This window comes from Oncorhynchus tshawytscha, linkage group LG01 (genome assembly GCF_018296145.1).
Source record: "Oncorhynchus tshawytscha isolate Ot180627B linkage group LG01, Otsh_v2.0, whole genome shotgun sequence".
NCBI classification, from domain to species: Eukaryota; Metazoa; Chordata; class Actinopteri; order Salmoniformes; family Salmonidae; genus Oncorhynchus; species Oncorhynchus tshawytscha.
The window spans coordinates 78,992,571-79,012,589 of NC_056429.1; the positions used below are offsets into that span (position 1 = coordinate 78,992,571).

General features: G+C 43.5%; 1 protein-coding gene across 2 annotated transcripts in view; it reads right to left on the reverse strand.

Annotated features, from left to right (window-relative positions):
* abca5 (ATP-binding cassette, sub-family A (ABC1), member 5) overlaps positions 1-20,019 on the reverse strand; it is a 96,868-nt gene continuing 76,849 nt past the window's right edge. For both annotated transcript variants that reach the window (XM_042326184.1, XM_024431433.2), the window contains 11 exons: positions 19,343-19,466; positions 19,077-19,194; positions 18,228-18,319; positions 15,319-15,494; positions 11,809-11,884; positions 10,806-10,900; positions 9,211-9,330; positions 1,364-1,516; positions 1,166-1,245; positions 1,000-1,055; positions 1-867 (listed from right to left, as the gene is read on the reverse strand). In XM_042326184.1, coding sequence (XP_042182118.1) covers positions 727-867; positions 1,000-1,055; positions 1,166-1,245; positions 1,364-1,516; positions 9,211-9,330; positions 10,806-10,900; positions 11,809-11,884; positions 15,319-15,494; positions 18,228-18,319; positions 19,077-19,194; positions 19,343-19,466 — 1,231 coding nt within the window. In that variant the 3' untranslated portion in view covers positions 1-726. The remainder of the gene's footprint in view (positions 868-999; positions 1,056-1,165; positions 1,246-1,363; positions 1,517-9,210; positions 9,331-10,805; positions 10,901-11,808; positions 11,885-15,318; positions 15,495-18,227; positions 18,320-19,076; positions 19,195-19,342; positions 19,467-20,019) is intronic.

A 20,019-nucleotide genomic window follows, 5' to 3' on the forward strand; every position in this document is an offset into this window, starting at 1 on the left:
ACAAAACATTTATTTTTTACTGCTCTAATTATGTTGATAACCAGTTTATAATAGCAATAAGGCGCCTCGGGTTTTGTGGTATATGGCAATTATACCATGGCTAAGGGCTGTGTCCAGGTACTCCGCGATGGGTCATGCATAAGAATAGCCCTTAGCCGTGGTATATTGGCCATATACCACACCTCCTCGGGCCTTATTGCTTAAATATATATATCCATATATACGAACTTGCTGTGAATTCAGATAAAAAATAAAATAAAACCTATTAAAAAAATGTAGTAGGTATTAGTCGTATCAGTGCGTCATCAGAGGAGGGAGATTCTGGTTGGGTGAAGTGGAGCAGGCCCCTTGGTTAGTCAGTGCAAAGGTCAGAAAACACACAGTAGTTTGGACAACTCACACACCTCAGCCCCAGAGAGACTTCCCATCCCAAACACAGACAGTTCCGGTGTGAGTGTATAGTTGCTAGCCCTCCAGGGCCATGTCCATAGGGGCATCCATCCGTCCTGTGACGCCCATCTTGTCCTATTAGTTTGGGCTGGTGGTGGGTGGTGGTGTTAGCCGTGAGGTGAGGGGTGAGTGCATTGCCAGGGCTGGCATAGCATGTGCCATAGTAAACTCGATTCCAGCCTCTTTAGGCTGGGGACGAGGTTAGTGCCATGTAGGCAGGGAGAATGGGAGCCCAGAGACGGTGCCGGCCACAGACACCCCCCCCCCCAGTGGAGCTCAGAGCTGGTGCACAATGCTGTCTGTGTGGTTGACAGGCACAGGGCCGTCCTGGCGGAGCCGCTGCCACTGGAACGTGGTGCTGAGGGAACCCACCTCTTCCTCCTCGTTCTCCTGCTCCTTAGCAAACTCCATGAAGACCTGAGCGATGGGGTGAGAGAGAGCAAGAGAGAGACTAGCTAAGACAAATAGTCAGGAAGTGGATGGAGTTTGCATTGCAGTTGATGTAACATCACATGTTATTCAAGGTAAGGTTCACAAATGAGTACTTACCTGCTCTAAGGTTGATTGTGAAAAGTTGTACTCTTCAAAGTTGAAGGCTTGCTTAGCTGGAGGAAGCGGAGAGCAGAAAACATTAGAACACAATGCATTTTGCCTAAATTGTAACGGATCAATGAAACATGAGGCAGATGGTCAGAGAGTGATCACACACACTCACCACTCTCTAGCTGAGAGAAGGACTTGGCCAGTGACTTGACATCCTCCATGGGGATCTTGTAAACCATCAGGGTGGCAAAGCTGTAAGACAGAGGCAGCAGGCTTAAGCATTTCATTACACACACACACACACACACACACACACACACACACACACACACACACACACACACACACACACCCCTCTGCTCTGACTCACCTCTCCTGTCTTGCAGCATGAGGGAAGATTCGACGGATCTCCTTGTGGAGCAGGGCCACTTGTTGGAGCCCCGTCAGCTCCTCTCTCAGCTTCAATTCCAGGCTGTAGCCACGCCCATACTTCCCCTTCAGGTGCTGGATAGACCCAATACACCTGAGAGACAGAGACACATCATCATGTGCCTGGGCTTACCTTCGCTGTACCCGCACCCCACCATACCCCTGTCTGCGCATTATGCCCTGAATATATTCTACCATGCCCAGAAATCTGCTCCTTTTATTCTTTGTCCCCAACGCTCTAGGCGACAAGTTTTGATAGCCTTTAGCCGCACCCTCATACTACTCCTCCTCTGTTCCGCGGGTGATGTGGAGGTAAACCCAGGCCCTGCATGTTTTCAGGCACCCTCATTTGTTAACTTCTGTGATCGAAAAAGCCTTGGTTTCATGCATGTCAACATCAGAAGCCTCCTCCCTAAGTTTGTTTTACTCACTGCTTTAGCACACTCTGCCAACCCTGATGTCCTTGCCGTGTCTGAATCCTGGCTTAGGAAGGCCACCAAAAATTCTGAGATTTCCATACCCAACTACAACATTTTCTGTCAAGATAGAACTGCCAAAGGGGGAGGAGTTGCAGTCTACTGCAGAGATAGCATGCAAAGTTGTCATACTTTCCAGGTCCATACCCAAACTGTTCAAACTACTAATTTTAAAAATGACTCTCTCCAGAAATAAGTCTCACTGTTGCCACCTGCTACCGACCCCCCTCAGCTCCCAGCTGTGCCCTGGACACCATTTGTGAATTGATCGCCCCCCATCTAGCTTCAGAGTTTGTTCTGTTAGGTGACCTAAACTGGGATATGCTTAACACCCCGGCAGTCTTACAATCTAAGCTAGATGCCCTCAATCTCACACAAATCATCAAGGAACCCACCAGGTACAAACCTAAATCTGTAAACAAGGGCACCCTCATAGACGTTATCCTGACCAACTGGCCCTCCAAATACACTTCCGCTGTCTTCAACCAGGATCTCAGCGATCACTGCCTCATTGCCTGTATCTGCTATGGGTCCGCAGTCAAATGACCACCCCTCATCACTGTCAAATGCCCCCTAAAACAATTCTGCGAGCAGGCCTTTCTAATCGACCTGGCCCGGGTATCCTGGAAGGACATTGCCCTCATCCCGTCAGTTGAGGATGCCTGGTCATTCTTTAAAAGTAACTTCCTCACCATCTTAGATAAGCATGCTCCATTCAAAAAATGCAGAACTAAGAACAGATATAGCCCTTGGTTCACTCCAGACCTGACTGCCCTCGACCAGCACAAAAACATCCTGTGGCGGACTGCAATAGCATCGAATAGTCCCCGCGATATGCAACTGTTCTCGAATCCCACCGTACCTTCTCCGCTGTGCAATCTGGTTTCCGAGCCGATCACGGGTGCACCACAACCACGCTCAAGGTACTAAACAATATCATAACCGCCATCGATAAAAGACAGTACTGTGCAGCTGCCTTCATCGACCTGGCCAAGGCTTTCGACTCTGTCAATCACCATATTCTTATCGGCAGACTCGATAGCCTCGGTTTTTCTAATGACTGCCTTGCCTGGTTCACCAACTACTTTGCAGATAGAGTTCAGTGTGTCAAATCGGAGGGCATGTTGTCCGGTCCTCTGGTAGTTTCTATGGGGGTGCCACAGGGTTCAATTCTCGGGCCGACTCTTTTCTCTGTATATAATCAATGATGTTGCTCTTGCTGCGGGCGATTCCCTGATCTACCTCTACGCAGACGACACCATTCTGTATACTTCTGGCCCTTCCGTGGACACTGTGCTATCTAACCTCCAAACGAGCTTCAATGCCATACAACACTCCTTCCGTGGCCTCCAACTGCTCTTAAACGCTAGTAAAACAAAATGCATGCTTTTCAACCGTTGGCTGCCTGCACCCGCACGCCCGACTTGCATCACCACCCTGGATGGTTCCGACCTAGAATATGTGGACATCTATAAGTACCTAGGTGTCTGGCTAGACTGTAACTCTCCTTCCAGACTCATTTCAAACATCTCTAATCTAAAATCAAATCTAGCAAATTAGCTTCCAATACTCTACTCAGCAAACTGGATGCAGTTTATCAAAGTGCCATCCGTTTTGTTACTAAAGCACCTTACACCACCCACCACTGCGACCTGTATGCTCTAGTCGGCTGGCCCTCGCTACATATTCGTTGCCAGACCCACTGGCTCCAGGTCATCTACAAGTCCATGCTAGATAAAGCTCCACCTTATCGCAGTTCACTGTTCACGATGGCGACACCCACCCGTAGCACACGCTGTATCTCACTGATCATCCCTAAAGCCAACACCTCATTTGGCCGCCTTTCCTTCCAGTTCTCTGCTGCCTGTGATTAGAACGCATTGCAAAAATCTCTGAAGTTGGAGACTTATCTCCCTCACCAACTTTAAACATCTGCTATCTGAGCAGCTAACCGATCGCTGCAGCTGTACTTAGTCCATCGGTAAATAGCCCACCTAATTTACCTACCTCATCCCCATACTGTTTTTATTTATTTACTTTTCTGCTCTTTTGCACACCAGTATCTCTACCTGCACATGACCATCTAATCATTTATCACTCCAGTGTTAATCTGCAAAATTGAAATGATTCGCCTACCTCCTCATGCCTTTTGCACACAATGTATATAGACTCTTTTTTTCTACTGTGTTATTGACTTGTTTATTGTTTACTCCATGTGTAACTCTGTGTTGTTGTCTGTTCACACTGCTATGCTTTATCTTGGCCAGGTCGCAGTTGTAAATGAGAACATGTTCTCAACTAGGCTACCTGGTTAAATAAAGGTGAAATAAAAATAAAATAAAATCATCATCATCACAACTATATAGACCCAATACACCTGAGACACATCATCATCATTATAACTAGATAAACCCAATACACCTGAGACACATCATCATAACTAGATAAACCCAACACACCTGAAACACATCATCATCACAACTAGATAAACCCAAAACACCTGAGACACATCATCCTCATCCTAATCACAACGACCACAAATCAACTCCCCAATACACCTGAGACACATCATCATCAACATCATCACAATTATATAAACCCAATACACCTGAGACACGTCACCATCACAACTAGATAGACCCAATACACCTGAAATACATCACCATCATAACTAGATAAACCCAACACACCTGAGACACATTATCACCATCACAACTAGATAAACCCAAAACACCTGAGACACATCATCATCATAACTAGATAAACCCAACACACCTGAGACACATTATCATTATCATCATCATCATCACAACTAGATAAACCCAATACACCTGAAACACATCATCATCATCATCATCACAACTAGATAAACCCAATACACCTGAGACACATCATCATCACAACTAGATAAACCCAATACACCTGAGACACATCATATAACTAGATAAACCCAATACACCTGAGACACATCATCATAACTAGATAAACCCAATACACCTGAGACACATCATCATCATCACAACTAGATAAACCCAATACACCTGAGACACATCATCACAACTAGATAAACCCAATACACCTGAGACACATCATCATAACTAGATAAACCCAATACACCTGAGACACATCATCATAAACCCAATAGATAAACTAGATAAACCCAATACACCTTAGACACATCATCATAACTAGATACACATCATCATCATCATAACTAGATAAACCCAACACACCTGAGACACATCATCATAACTAGATAAACCCAATACACCTGAGACACATCATCATAACTAGATAAACCCAATACACCTGAGACACATCATCATAACTAGATAAACCCAATACACCTGAGACACATCATCATAACTAGATAAACCCAATACACCTGAGACACATCATCATAACTAGATAAACCCAATACACCTGAGACACATCATCATCATCACAACTAGATAAACCCAATACACCTGAGACACATCATCACAACTAGATAAACCCAATACACCTGAGACACATCATCATAACTAGATAAACCCAATACACCTGAGACACATCATCATAACTAGATAAACCCAATACACCTGAGACACATCATCATCATCATAACTAGATAAACCCAATACACCTGAGACCCACATCATCATAGATAAACCCAATACACCTGAGACACATATCATAAACCCAATACACCTGAGACACATCATCATCATCACAACTAGATAAACCCAATACACCTGAGACACATCATCATAACTAGATAAACCCAATACACCTGAGACACATCATCACAACTAGATAAACCCAATACACCTGAGACACATCATCATAACTAGATAAACCCAATACACCTGAGACACATCATCATAACTAGATAAACCCAATACACCTGAGACACATCATCATAACTAGATAAACCCAATACACCTGAGACATCATCATAACTAAATAAACCCAATACACCTGAGACACATCATCATCATAACTAGATAAACCCAATACACCTGAGACACATCATCATAACTAGATAAACCCAATACACCTGAGACACATCATCATCATAACTAGATAAACCCAATACACCTGAGACACATCATCATAACTAGATAAACCCAATACACCTGAGACACATCATCATAACTAGATAAACCCAATACACCTGAGACACATCATCATAACTAGATAAACCCAATACACCTGAGACACATCATCATAACTAGATAAACCCAATACACCTGAGACACATCATCATAACTAGATAAACCCAATACACCTGAGACACATCATCATCATCACAACTAGATAAACCCAATACACCTGAGACACATCATCATCATCACAACTAGATAAACCCAATACACCTGAGACACATCATCATCATAACTAGATAAACCCAATACACCTGAGACACCTGAGACATCATCATCAACTAAATAAACCCAATACACCTGAGACACATCATCATAACTAGATAAACCCAATACACCTGAGACACATCATCATAACTAGATAAACCCAATACACCTGAGACACATCATCATAACTAGATAAACCCAATACACCTGAGACACATCATCATAACTAGATAAACCCAATACACCTGAGACACATCATCATAACTAGATAAACCCAATACACCTGAGACACATCATCATAACTAGATAAACCCAATACACCTGAGACACATCATCATAACTAGATAAACCCAATACACCTGAGACACATCATCATAACTAGATAAACCCAATACACCTGAGACATCATCATCATCATCATCTCAACTAGATAAACCCAATACACCTGAGACACATCATCATCATCACCTGAGACACATCTAGATAAACCCAATACACCTGAGACACATCATCATCATCACAACTAGATAAACCCAATACACCTGAGACACATCATCATCAACTAGATAAACCCAATACACCTGAGACACATCATCATCAAACTAGATAAACCCAATACACCTGAGACACATCATCATACACCTAGACAAACATCATACACAATAAACCTGACACCTGAGACATCATCATCATCACAACTAGATAAACCCAATACACCTGAGACACATCATCATAACTAGATAAACCCAATACACCTGAGACACATCATCATCATCACTAGATAAACCCAATACACCTGAGACACATCATCATCATCACTAGATAAACCCAATACACCTGAGACACATCATCATCATCAACTAGATAAACCCAATACACCTGAGACACATCATCATAACTAGATAAACCCAATACACCTGAGACACATCATCATCATCACAACTAGATAAACCCAATACACCTGAGACACATCATCATCATCACAACTAGATAAACCCAATACACCTGAGACACATCATCATAACTAGATAAACCCAATACACCTGAGACACATCATCATAACTAGATAAACCCAATACACCTGAGACACATCATCATCACAACTAGATAAACCCAACACACCTGAGACACATCATAACTAGATAAACCCAACACACCTGAGACACATCATCATCACAACTAGATAAACCCGATACACCTGAAATACATCACCATCATTATCACAACTAAATAAACCTGAGACACATCATCATCACAACTAGATAAACCCAATACACCTGAGACACATCATCATCATCACTAGATAAACCCAACACACCTGAGACACATCATCATAACTAGATAAACCCAACACACCTGAGACACATCATCATCATCACAACTAGATAAACCCAATACACCTGAGACACATCATCATCATCACAACTAGATAAACCCAATACACCTGAGACACATCATCATCATAACTAGATAAACCCAATACACCTGAGACACATCATCATCATAACTAGATAAACCCAATACACCTGAGACACATCATCATCATCATAACTAGATAAACCCAACACACCTGAGACACATCATCATCATCACAACTAGATAAACCCAACACACCTGAGACACATCATAACTAGATAAACCCAACACACCTGAGACACATCATCATCATCACAACTAGATAAACCCAATACACCTGAGACACATCATCATCATCATCACAACTAAATAAACCTGAGACACATCATCATCACAACTAGATAAACCCAATACACCTGAAACACATCATCATCATCATCACAACTAGATAAACCCAATACACCTGAGACACATCATCATCACAACTAGATAAACCCAATACACCTGAGACACATCAACATCATCATCATCATCATCATCACAACTAGATAAACCCAACACACCTGAGACACATCATCATCATCACAACTAGATAAACCCAATACACCTGAAACACATCATCACAACTAGATAAACCAACACACCTGAGACACATCATCATCATAACTAGATAAACCCAACACACCTGAAACACATCATCATCATCACTAGATAAACCCAACACACCTGAAACACATCATCATCACAAGTAGATAAACCCAACACACCTGAGACACATCATCATAACTAGATAAACCCAACACACCTCATCATCATCATCATCATCATCACAACTAGATAAACCCAACACACCTGAGACACATCATCATCATCACTAGATAAACCCAACACACCTGAGACACATCATCATCACAACTAGATAAACCCAACACACCTGAGACACATCATCATCACAACTAGATAAACCCAACACACCTGAGACACATCATCATCATCACAACTAGATAAACCCAACACACCTGAGACACATCATCATCATCATCACTAGATAAACCCAACACACCTGAGACACATCATCATAACTAGATAAACCCAACACACCTGAGACACATCATCATCATCATCATCACAACTAGATAAACCCAATACACCTGAAACACATCGTCATCATAATCACAACTAGATAGACCCAATACACCTGAGATATAACACATCCTTGTCTTCATCACCATCATCCTAATCACAACTACCACAAATCAACTCTCCAATACACCACCTGATCTCAACACAAAACAAAAAATCTAAACACTAAAAACATACCCACAGTATGAAAAAAGACAAAGTACTTGTAACAAAGTCATTGCAACAAAGTTATTTATAACCTAGTTACTGCGACATAGATTATTAGCTAAAGCAATGTAATTGCAACATATCACACCTTTCCCCAAAGCCAGCCCCAATGTCAGAGCTTCTGGATGTCCCCCTGTCCCCCTCATTGAGTTGGATAGAGGGCAGACCACAAACAGCCATTGTGGCAAGTGCATTCTCTATCCAACGCTATGTTCCATCCATCTTCACCCCTACTCTGATACCCCAACACTCACCTGAGCTGCCCTGACACCATGATGGCCACGCGGTCACACACAGCCTCAGCCTCCTCCATGTAGTGAGTGGTCAGAATGGCCCCACGCTGGCGGTTCTTAAACGCTGCCCGGATAGCCCTCCTGGAGACAGGACGAACCAGAGGGACAGAAGGACCACAGCCTTAGCACTTTACTGGCTACTTAACAGAGTAGAACAATGAAAATCTAAAACTAAAAAACTAACTGAAAACAGTTTTGAAACTGAAGTTGACATATACTTTTGGTTATGTAGTGTATGGACACCTGCTCGTCAACCATCTCATTCCAAAATCATGGACATTAATATGGAGTTGGTCCCCCTTTTACTGCTACAACAGCCTCCACTCTTCTGGGAAGGCTTTCCACTAGATGTTAGAACATTGCTGCAGGGACTTGCTACCATTCAGACACAAGAGCATTAGTGAGGTGGGACACTGATGTTGGGCTATTAGGCCTGTTGGGCTAGTCAGCGTTCCAATTCATCCTGAAGGTGTTCGATGGGGTTGAGGTCACGGCTCTGTGCAGGCCAGTCAAGTTCTTCCACACTGATCTTGACAAACATTTTCTATATGAACCTCGCTTTGTGCACGGGGTATTCTCATGCTGAAACTGGAATGGGCCTTCCTCAAACGGTTGCCACAAAGTTGGAAGCGCAGAATCATCTAGAATGTCATTGTATGCTGTAGCGTTAAGATTTCCCTTCACTGGAACTAAGGGGCCTAGCCCGAACCATGGAAAACAGCTCCAGACCATTATTCCCCCCTTTACAGTTGGCACTTAGCATTCGGCCAGGTAGCGTTTTCCTGGCATCTGCCAAACCCAGATTTGTCCGTCGGACTGCCAGATAGTGAAGCGTGATTCATCACTCCAGAGAAAGCGTTTCCACTGCTCCAGAGTCCAATGGCGGCGAGCTTTACATCACTCCAGCCGACGCTTGGCATTGCATATGGTGATCTTAGGCTTGTGTGCGGCTGCTCAGCCATGGAACAACATTTCATGAATCTTCAGACGAACAGTTCTTGTGCTGACGTTGCTTCCAGAGGCAGTTTGGAACTTGTTAGTGAGTGTTGCAACCGAGGACAGACGATTTTTATGCGCTACACGCTTCAGCACTCAGTGGTCCCATTCTGTGAGCTTGTGTGGCCTACCACTTTGCAGCTGAGCCGTTGTTGCTCCTAAACGTTTCCACTTCACAATAAGGGCAGCTCTAGCAAGGCAGACGTTTGACAAACTGACTTGTTGGAAAGGTGGCATCCTATGACGGTGCCACTTTGAAAGGCCATTCTACTGCCAATGTTTGGCTATGGAGATTGCATGGCTGTGTGCTCAATTTTATTCACCTGTTAGCAATAGGTGTGGCTGAAATAGCTGAATCCACTGAAGGGGTGTCCACATGCTTTTGTATATATAGTGTACATATACAAATTACACAATGAAACACGATACATTCTGGTTTCTATTGATTGCAGTGTGATTTTGCTGTAATTTCTCAGCCTTGTACCGCACAACTACTTCTTGTCAACAACATTGTTTTGGTCTGATTGTGCCTGTCCCAGGGAGAGGAGCATGGGTCTCACCACATGCGTTGTTTGGACTTGGGGTCCATCCCTGTAGAAGGCTCGTCCAACAGAACTATCTGAGGGTTCCCCAACATGCTGAGAGCAAAGCACAACTGAAACACATAAACAGGAAACACAAAGGAATACAGTCAACAACATGTGGCACAGATACAAATTAAACAGCCAAATGAGAATTAGTGAGGGCAAAAGGATTTGAATGTTTGGGCTAGGCTAAAACGCACAAAGAAAACACAACAATCAAATCAAATGTATTTATAAAGCACTTTTTACATCAGCAGATGTCCCAAAGTGCTTATACAGAAACCCAACCTAAAACTCTAAACAGCAAGCAATGCAGATGTAGAAGCAAGGTTGGCTAGGAAAAACTCCCTAGTAAGTCAGGAAGAAACCTAGAGAGGAACCAGGCTCTGAGGGGTTGACAGTCCTCTTCTGGCTTTCCCAAGTGGAGATTATAAGATTGTCCATGAAGGCCAGATCGTTCTTCAAGATGTTCAAACGTTCATAGATGACCAGCAGGGTCAAATAATAATCACAGCGGTTGTAGGGGGTACAATATGTCAGCACCTCAGGAGTAAACGTCAATTGGCTTCTCATAGCTGAGCATTCAGAGATTGAGACAGCAGTCAACATACTGTGACACAGATATACAAATTAAACAAGTGAGCAAAGTAAGGTTTTAGGATTTGGTTAATGTTTATGGGCTAAGCTTGGTGGTTATTTTACACACACACCAGCTAACATTGTAGGGTTGTTTGAGCTGGCAGAGGGAGGAAATACTCACCTCTTTTCCTCTATTATCAAACGTCATATTAAATGATGGATGGTACTGCTAGGCCCAAACGGAATCTCTGAAGCAACCCCATTTCAGCTCTCCAAAGGTCTCCCTGGCAGGCAGTTTCAAACTAAACGTCTCCCTTTCCACAGTGTTATGTAAAGGTGTGTGGAGAGTAGACAGAGTGTAAAGTGGAACTCTCTCATGCTCTCCCTCTTTCTGTCTCACCTTCCTCTTGATCCCAGCTGAGAGGTTTTTGGCCTGCTTGTGGAGGTGGCCCTTCAGCTCCAGAGCATTCACCACACTGAAAGGAACACAGAGAGAGAGACAGACACAACGTTCACACAAAGTCCATTCCACAGGAGACCACAGCAAAAAGGTACATAACAGAAAAATAAAGAGGGCCAAGTCTAAAAGGTAGGTTAGATAAGACGCAAATGTTAGATACATTATTCATTTTTTAGGATTAAAATGAACTCCAGATAAACAATCCAATCAATGCTTAGTTGTCAACAGCACATCTCTGACTACATCAGGCACCACCTGTTACTACCACAAGACAGTTGTCATAAGGGTATTTATATCTATTATGGGGTCCAAACACATTAAAGCACTTACATTACGTATAAAAACAGAGAAAACAGGACATCATATAACATTATTACACCACTACATATCTACAATACAAACTGTATAAAACCACCATACAACAATATTATAATGTACGTGTGTGTAGAGTGTGTGTGCTAGCGCTTGTGTGCGTATGTTTGTGTCTGCACCTTTGTGTGTGTCTCTTCACAGTCCCCGCTGTTCCATAAGGTGTATTTTTACCTGTATTTTTTATAATTTTTTTAATTTAAATTTTAAATCTGGACTTGAGCATTGTGAAGAGACCTCTGGTGACATGTCTTGTGGGGTATGAATGGGTGTCTGAGCTGTGTGCTAGTAGTTTAAACAGACAGCTCGGTGAATTCAGCATGTCAACACCTCTTACAGAAACAAGTAGTGATGAAGTCAATCTCTCTTCCACTTTGAGCCATGAGAGATTTACATTCATATCATTGTTAGCTCTCCGTTTACTTTAAAGGGCCAGCCGTGCTGCCCTGTTCTGAGCCAATTGTAATTACCCTAAGTCCCTCTTTGTGGCACAGTGGTTAACATCTCTTTTCTGAGTGTACTGCATATAACCAGCTTCTCAGGCACCATCTCAGTGTGCTTCAATCTATAGCTAGAGGACTCCTGATAGTAGAATTTTTTTGTTGTCTTTATCTATTGATGTCTAGTACTGTCTGTAAGCTAGCTAGGGCCATCTACTGTAAGTGCTCCCTGTCTTCACAGTGACCTACTTGGTGTCTGCTGACTGTTCATAATTTGCAGATAGTTCATGACACATCAATCAGGAGGAAGGTACAGGGCCATTTGTGACTTATTTTGGGTAATTAGTGGCTATATTGGAGGGGGAGTGCTTTCGCTTCTCCTAGGCAATCAGCAATTAGTACAGGGAGGCGTGCTCTCCACCTCTGATAAGCAATTAGCAATTAGTGTTAGTTCTTCAGCCTCCCCTGGTTTCTCAGCGGTAGCTGTAAGCAGCAGCTGTAAGCAGCGGTCGTGTCAGTTCGGTCTCATAACTAAGACCAACGCCGAAACAAAGACGGTTCTGTGGAGTTGTTGGAGGAAGGCTCCACACTCTAACTTGAGTATATCTTACCTAGTTATTTACTTTCTGATTTTGCAGCTTTGTCAACCCTGTGTGTTTTCTATACCTGTTTGCACCTCCCCTGTAGGATTTACAGACGTTCCCCACAACTTGGTTGCAACCCTCCTAATTTAGTGCACCCTGCACTCACAATCCATGTGGAATTCCTGGTCTCTGGCAGCATTTGGAACTGCCACTCTGCGGTCAAGAACGACTAGTTCATCTCAACCTATGCTGCCCTTCAGTCCCTCGACTTTCTGGCCCTGACAAAGACATGTATCACCCCAGCGAACACTGCTACTCTACATCTGACTGTTTCTCTCATAGTCCGAGAGCACCTGGTCTTTGGTGGTGGTGACACAGGTCTACTAATTTCTATTCTCACCTGTCCATCTCCTCTCCCTTCTGCTAAATACTTATCGCGACTCTGCCTCTTCGACTCTACTCCCCTCCCTTTCCGCATCCTATGACCTGCACAGTCCCCTTTCCTCCCGGCCGGCTCGGCCCTCCCCTCCTACTCCGTGGCTGAGTGACTCATTGTGAGTTTACAAAACAGGGCTGATAGGAAAATGGAGGAACAAACTTCCAGAGAACCTATCAGCCTTTCACTCCCTCCTCTCTACCTTCTCTTCCTCTGTATCTGCTGCTAAAACCACTTTCAACCACTACATTTCATGCTTCTACCTCTTACCCTAGGAAACTCTTCCACCTTCTCCCTCCTTAATCCTCTACCCCCCCCCTCCCTCTGGATGACTTTATCAACAACTTTGGGGGGAAAAAAAGATTGACGACATCTGCTACTCCTTCACTCAGCCTATTGAGTCCACTGGTCTCACTCAGAACTACCCTTCACCTTGACCTCTTTCTCCCCTTTTCCAGATGACGTCTGGCCACTGGACAACCTGCCTGCTCGACCCCAAACCATCTTGGAGACCTTCTCCCATCAACTTATCCCTGACCACTGGCTGCGTCGCCTCTAACTTCAAAATTGTTTCTCCCCTCAAGAAACCAACACTCGACTCATCTGACATCAAACTATAGACCTGTAGCCTTTTCTTTCCAAAACACCTGAGTGTGCTGTCTATGATCAACTTTATCGTTATGGCTCTCTATGATCTTGACCCTAACTAGTCAGGCTTCAAGATGGGTCACCCAAACGTGACTGCTCTTCTGTGTCAGAGGCTCTCTGCACTGCCAAAGCTGACTCTCTCCTCTGTTCTCATCCTCCTAGATCTATCCACTGCCTTTGACACCATGAACCATCAGATCCTCCTCTCCACCCTCTCAGGGCAGGGCATCTCAGGCTCTGCACACTCTTGGATTGCGTCCTACCTGGCAGGCCGCTCCTACCAGATGACATGGAGAGGATCTGCGTCGGACACAGATTTACTGGTGTCCCCCAGCGCTCGGTTCTAGGGCCTCTATACACCAAGTCACTCGGCTCCGTCATATCCTCACATGGTCTCTCCTATCATTGCTCTGCAGATGACATGCAACTACGTTCCCTTCTGACACCCAGGTGCCCGGCCCACCACCTCAAGCTCAATAAGACATAACTGCTCTTCCCCTGGGGGAAGACCTGCCCGCTCAAAGAAATCTCCATCACGGTTGACAACTCCAGTGTCACCCTCCCAGAGTGCGAAGAACCTTGACGTGACACTATTGTTCTCTGCAAACATCAAAGCAGTGACCCGTTCGTGCTCTACAACACCTGTAGAGTACGACCCTATAATACACAGGAAGAGGAAGGTCAATCCAGGCACTTGTCATCTCCGGTCTGGACCACTGCAACTTGCTGTTGGCTGGGTTCCCCACTTGTGCCATCAAACCCATGAAACTTATCCAGAACGCTGCCGCCTGCCTGGTTTTCAAGTTCTCCTATATCACCCCGCTCCTCCTCACGATCGGAACAGCAACTGCCCCCACCCACCACACTTTCGTTGCCTGTGATGTGGTTGTCCTTCCTAGTTAACATGAATGCAGTCACACTGGAAAAGAGCATCTGCTAAATGACAAGTGTTAACATGATAGTGGATAGTTACCGTGTGATGATGCCAGGGACGTCCTGTCCGCGGAGGCCCTTGATGGCAGCGTAGATCTCCAGGTGTTCCTCCAGGGTGATGCGGGGCCACAAAGGGCTGACCTGGGGACAGTAGCCTATATGCTCCAGGGGGTTGTCTACTGGACGGAACTCTGTACTGTAGTCCCCCATCAGGACCTGAGGCAAGAAAAACAGACTGTTATATAGGATCAGATTGGACCTTAAAAGCAGCTGTTTTTTGTCTCAATATTAAACCATTTCTGGGCAATAATTAAGTACCTTTTATTTGTGATTGTTTTATACAATTTTGATTGAAAACCAACCTTAGGAAAGAGCAATTTCTCAAGCAAGAATTGTTAAGACTGGACAGCATCCCAATTTTGACTGTATGTATTGTTTCCACTGAGGTTAGAATAATACTAAGTATTCAGACCCCTTTCATCACATTGAAAGCCTTATTCTAAAATTGATTAAAAGAAATCTCAATCTACACGATACCGCTTAATGACAAAGCAAAAACAGGTTTGCAAATAAACATTTAAATTACTTGAGCTCAGGTGTGTGCTGTTCCATTGATCATCCTTGATGTTTCTACAACTTCATTGGACATGATTTGGAAAGTTACTATACAAGGTCCCACAGTTGACGCATGTCAGAGCAAAAACCAAGCCATGAGTTTGTCTGGAGAGCTCCGAGACAGGATTGTGTCAAGGCACCAAAACATTTCTGCAGCAATGAAGGTGCACAAGAACACAGTGGCCTCCATTCTTAAATGGAAGAAGTTTGGAACCACCTAGACTCATCTTAAACTGAGTAATCGGGAGAGAAACACCTTGGTCAGGGAGTTGACCAAGAACCCCAGAGTTCCTCTGTGGAGAAGGGACAACCATCTCTGCAATACTCAACCAATCAGGGCTTTATGGTAGAATGGACAGATGAAAGCCACTCCTCAGTAAAAGGCACCTGAAGGACTCAGACCATGAGAAACTAGATTCTCTGGTCAGATGAAACCAAGATTGAACTCATTGGCTTGACAGCAAAGTGTCACATCTGGAGGAAACCTGGCACCATCCCTACGGTGAAGCATGCTGGTAGGGCTGGGCGATATATAGATTGTGTGACGATAGAGCATAATATTTAATTGTTGCAAATCACTCTTTGCAGCAATATTTTTTGTCAATTGGAAAATGCTTAGCGTTCTTCCACACGGGGAAATTTGCAACACAAACAAACACGGAGGAGAAGAAACGTGACACGGAGCTCGTACCTAAAAGGGCTACTTCGGTCACATGGATGTGGTTTGGGTATGAAAAGTCTGACACGGACCAGAAAACCGTCCTCTGCAAAATATGCCTCAGGCCGGTTCTCGATAATGGGCTCAAACACCACCAACACAAGAATCGTGTGAAACAGTACAGAGAGAGTCTACGGATGAGATCCAAAAAAGTACGGTTGAGTGCTCAAAACAAACCCCCGACTCAGACCACGAAGATGGGAGTTAACAGCTGCCGTTACAACTTACATCTGCAAAAACATGGCCCCAATTTACACGGTCGAGAAACGGGGGTTTTCGTGAGTTGGTGCTAACACTTGACCCAAGGTACCAAATGCAAATTGATGTGACACGTATTAATGCAAAACATGCAAGCCCACAAAAATATTTTTAAGAAGAAAAATATGTAATAAGAAATAGGCCTTTACATGTGGTCATTTTATATAAAATGTGATATATCAGGATATGAGATTTTGACCATATTGCCCAGCCCTACATGGTGGTGGCAGCATAAAGACACTAAGCACACAGCCAAGACAACGCAGGAGTGGCTTCGGGACAAGTCTCTGAATGTCCTTGAGTGGCCCAGCCAGAGCCCGGACTTGAACCCGATTTGAACATCTTTGGAGAGACCTGAAATAGCTGTGCAGTGACACTCCCCATCGAACCTGAGTAAAGGGTCTGAATACTTACGCAAATGTAATCGTTTTATTTGCAAAACTGTATTAACATTTTTTTTTTCCTTTGTCATGGGGTATTGTGTAGATTGAGGAAAAAACAATTTCATACATTTTAGAATAAGGCTAACGTAACAAAATGTGGAAAAAGTCAAGGAAAATCAAGTTTTTGACTGCACTGGGCCTTTAAGGCTAAACCTCACATTAAACAACCATCTTTCCTGTAGTTGTGCGCACACTAAACGATGGTGGGACAGACGGGGGTCGCACTACAAGATTCTTCACTTGGTCTTGAGGAATGCTAATACCACGGTGTTGCACGAAAACAATGATGGGATTAGATTTAACGTAGCTACAACAAGCTGTGGCTCAAAGCAGTCCTAAATGTTTTCAGTCAGACATTCACGCTTGCCATTCAGAGTTGAAATATCTAGCCAACAATTTGAAATGAATAAGATTGATTGTGAACTTCAGAGCTGTAACAATTTGACACGTTGGCTTTGATTTAAAGGCAAGTACAAATGCATACTAGCAGTAGTCATCGCTCCTTCTCGAGTCTACACATTATGGGTGACGTGAAACAACGTGCTCTCATTAGCTATTGCTCATCACCGTTCTCAAAACTTGACGTTGCACATCTCACACAACGAGAATTGTTTGAAAATATTGTGACGTCTGGGACTGCTCAAAGATTGATCGTTAGCCCTCAGATTGAGTCTCTGACCCACTCCCATTAAACAACCGTTGGTTACTGCCGCGCACCCCAAGTAGGCAACAACATGGGGATTTTGTCTCTGATCTCAAACTTGTCTGGGACAGCTAAATCGGGACCAACATTTTGTAATGTACACCCAGCTTAAAAGGCATTTTCAATTTAAATGACGTTTAAGTCCAGGAAACTGGCCCTAAAAATTCCATATAGGGTCCAGTCAAAAGACAGAGAGGGTGAATGGTATGTACCTGTCCAGCGGTTGGGACTGTGTCTCCAGACAACATATGCATGATGGTGCTTTTCCCTGCTCCGTTGGGCCCCAGCAGTCCAAGCACCTCACCTGAACACACATACAGTTGATATACTGGTTATCTGTTATGAGACCATTGACATTGTTCAAAAACCCAAGCCTCACAGTGCAGACCTCAGGGATTTCTCTGCCATTAATATCCTTGGACGGGTTGCTTAAATACAAACAATGTAAAATATATCTAGATTTGTTTTGAACTAACAACCACCAAAATAAAAAATAGACAGTCAAGGGAGAATAGAAAAACCCCAAAACAATTAATTTAGCAGTATATATTTTGTTATGTTTGGGCAAAAGAACACAGTATTAGCCATGGCAAAATGCATAGAATTGCAGGAAATCTGCTTTAAAACAAAAATAATAGCAGCTGCATGGAAAGTGTAGAATTGGGGGAAAATGGCTTGTCTATAATTTCCTGACACCGCCAAGATTGGGGCCACTAATTTTTATTTTTTTTACTGTGCAGGCAGAACAACTGCGCCCCTGTCACAACCCTTACCACGCCCACCACCAAAGCCTCATTTAAATCCAGTTGAGGCTGCTGAGGGGAGGACGGCTTATAATAATGGCTGGAATGAAGTACATGGAAACCATGTGTTCGATACCATTCTATTTATTCCGGTCCATCCATTACTACGAGCCATCCTCCCTTCAGCAGCCTCCATTGCCCTGGACATAAATCATTGCATTCATAACTTCATGTGATAAATGTCAAGCAATGGAATTGTTTAGTGTTTGACTGATCAAATGTACAGTTTACAGTTGGAGAGTAGTAAGCTCGGCTGACCTTTGCGTACACAGAAGGAGATGTTCTTGGTGGCTACCGTCCTCCTCTTTTTGAGAGAGATTCCTTCCCTTGGACATTTAAACTGCTTCCTCAAGTTACTCACCACCACTACTGGTTTCTGAAGGGGGGGGCACAAAAAAAACATTATTAGATGACAGTTAATAGATCTGAGGAAACCGTCAAAACATGGCAAATCCCCTTTCAAAGATGGGACTAGTCTTCCACAGAGATCAAGGTGTGAATAAAAAAGCACTTAACACACACACCTCCTCACAGCACTGGCAGGTGAGGGCCTCCTTCACCCGAGCCTTTTCCATCTGAACATCTTCATCCTCGTTGATCCCCTCCTCTGGGTTACGCTCCACTTTAGCCTTAGTATTGGAAGAGATCCTTCAGGAGAAAGAATGGTAATATTCAGTTTCATAGTCTCACGTTACCATACTTTCAAGTCTCATTCAAATCAAGGAACATTGGAATTGAAGCTAGGTGGAGTATTATGACGAATTAAAGATCCAATGCAGCCATTGTTATCTCAATATCAAGTACCACACTGTGATTGTTTTAAATTGAAAAGGTCAGAAAGAAACAAAAACAATTATTTATTTTTACTGTTTTTTTTTTCTCCCCAAAAAATAATTTAAAAAAACATTTTTGACTATGTTTTTACTTGTCATTTTTTGATTGGGGGGGGTTACAGGTACAATATTGATGTGCATTTACACACTTTTAGTTTATACTACACGTAGCGTAAGCTGCCCCTCTACAGTAAAAGAAAATGATCATATTAACCACACAGCATTTTGTAAAAAAATTGGTAGGTAAAGAAAAGAGAAACAAAAAAAGAGGTGGGCCTCCAGATGTCTCAAGTTTTGAGGGAGCGTGCAATTGGCATGCTGACTGCAGGAATGTCCACCAGAGCTGTTGGCAGATAATTTAGTGTTAA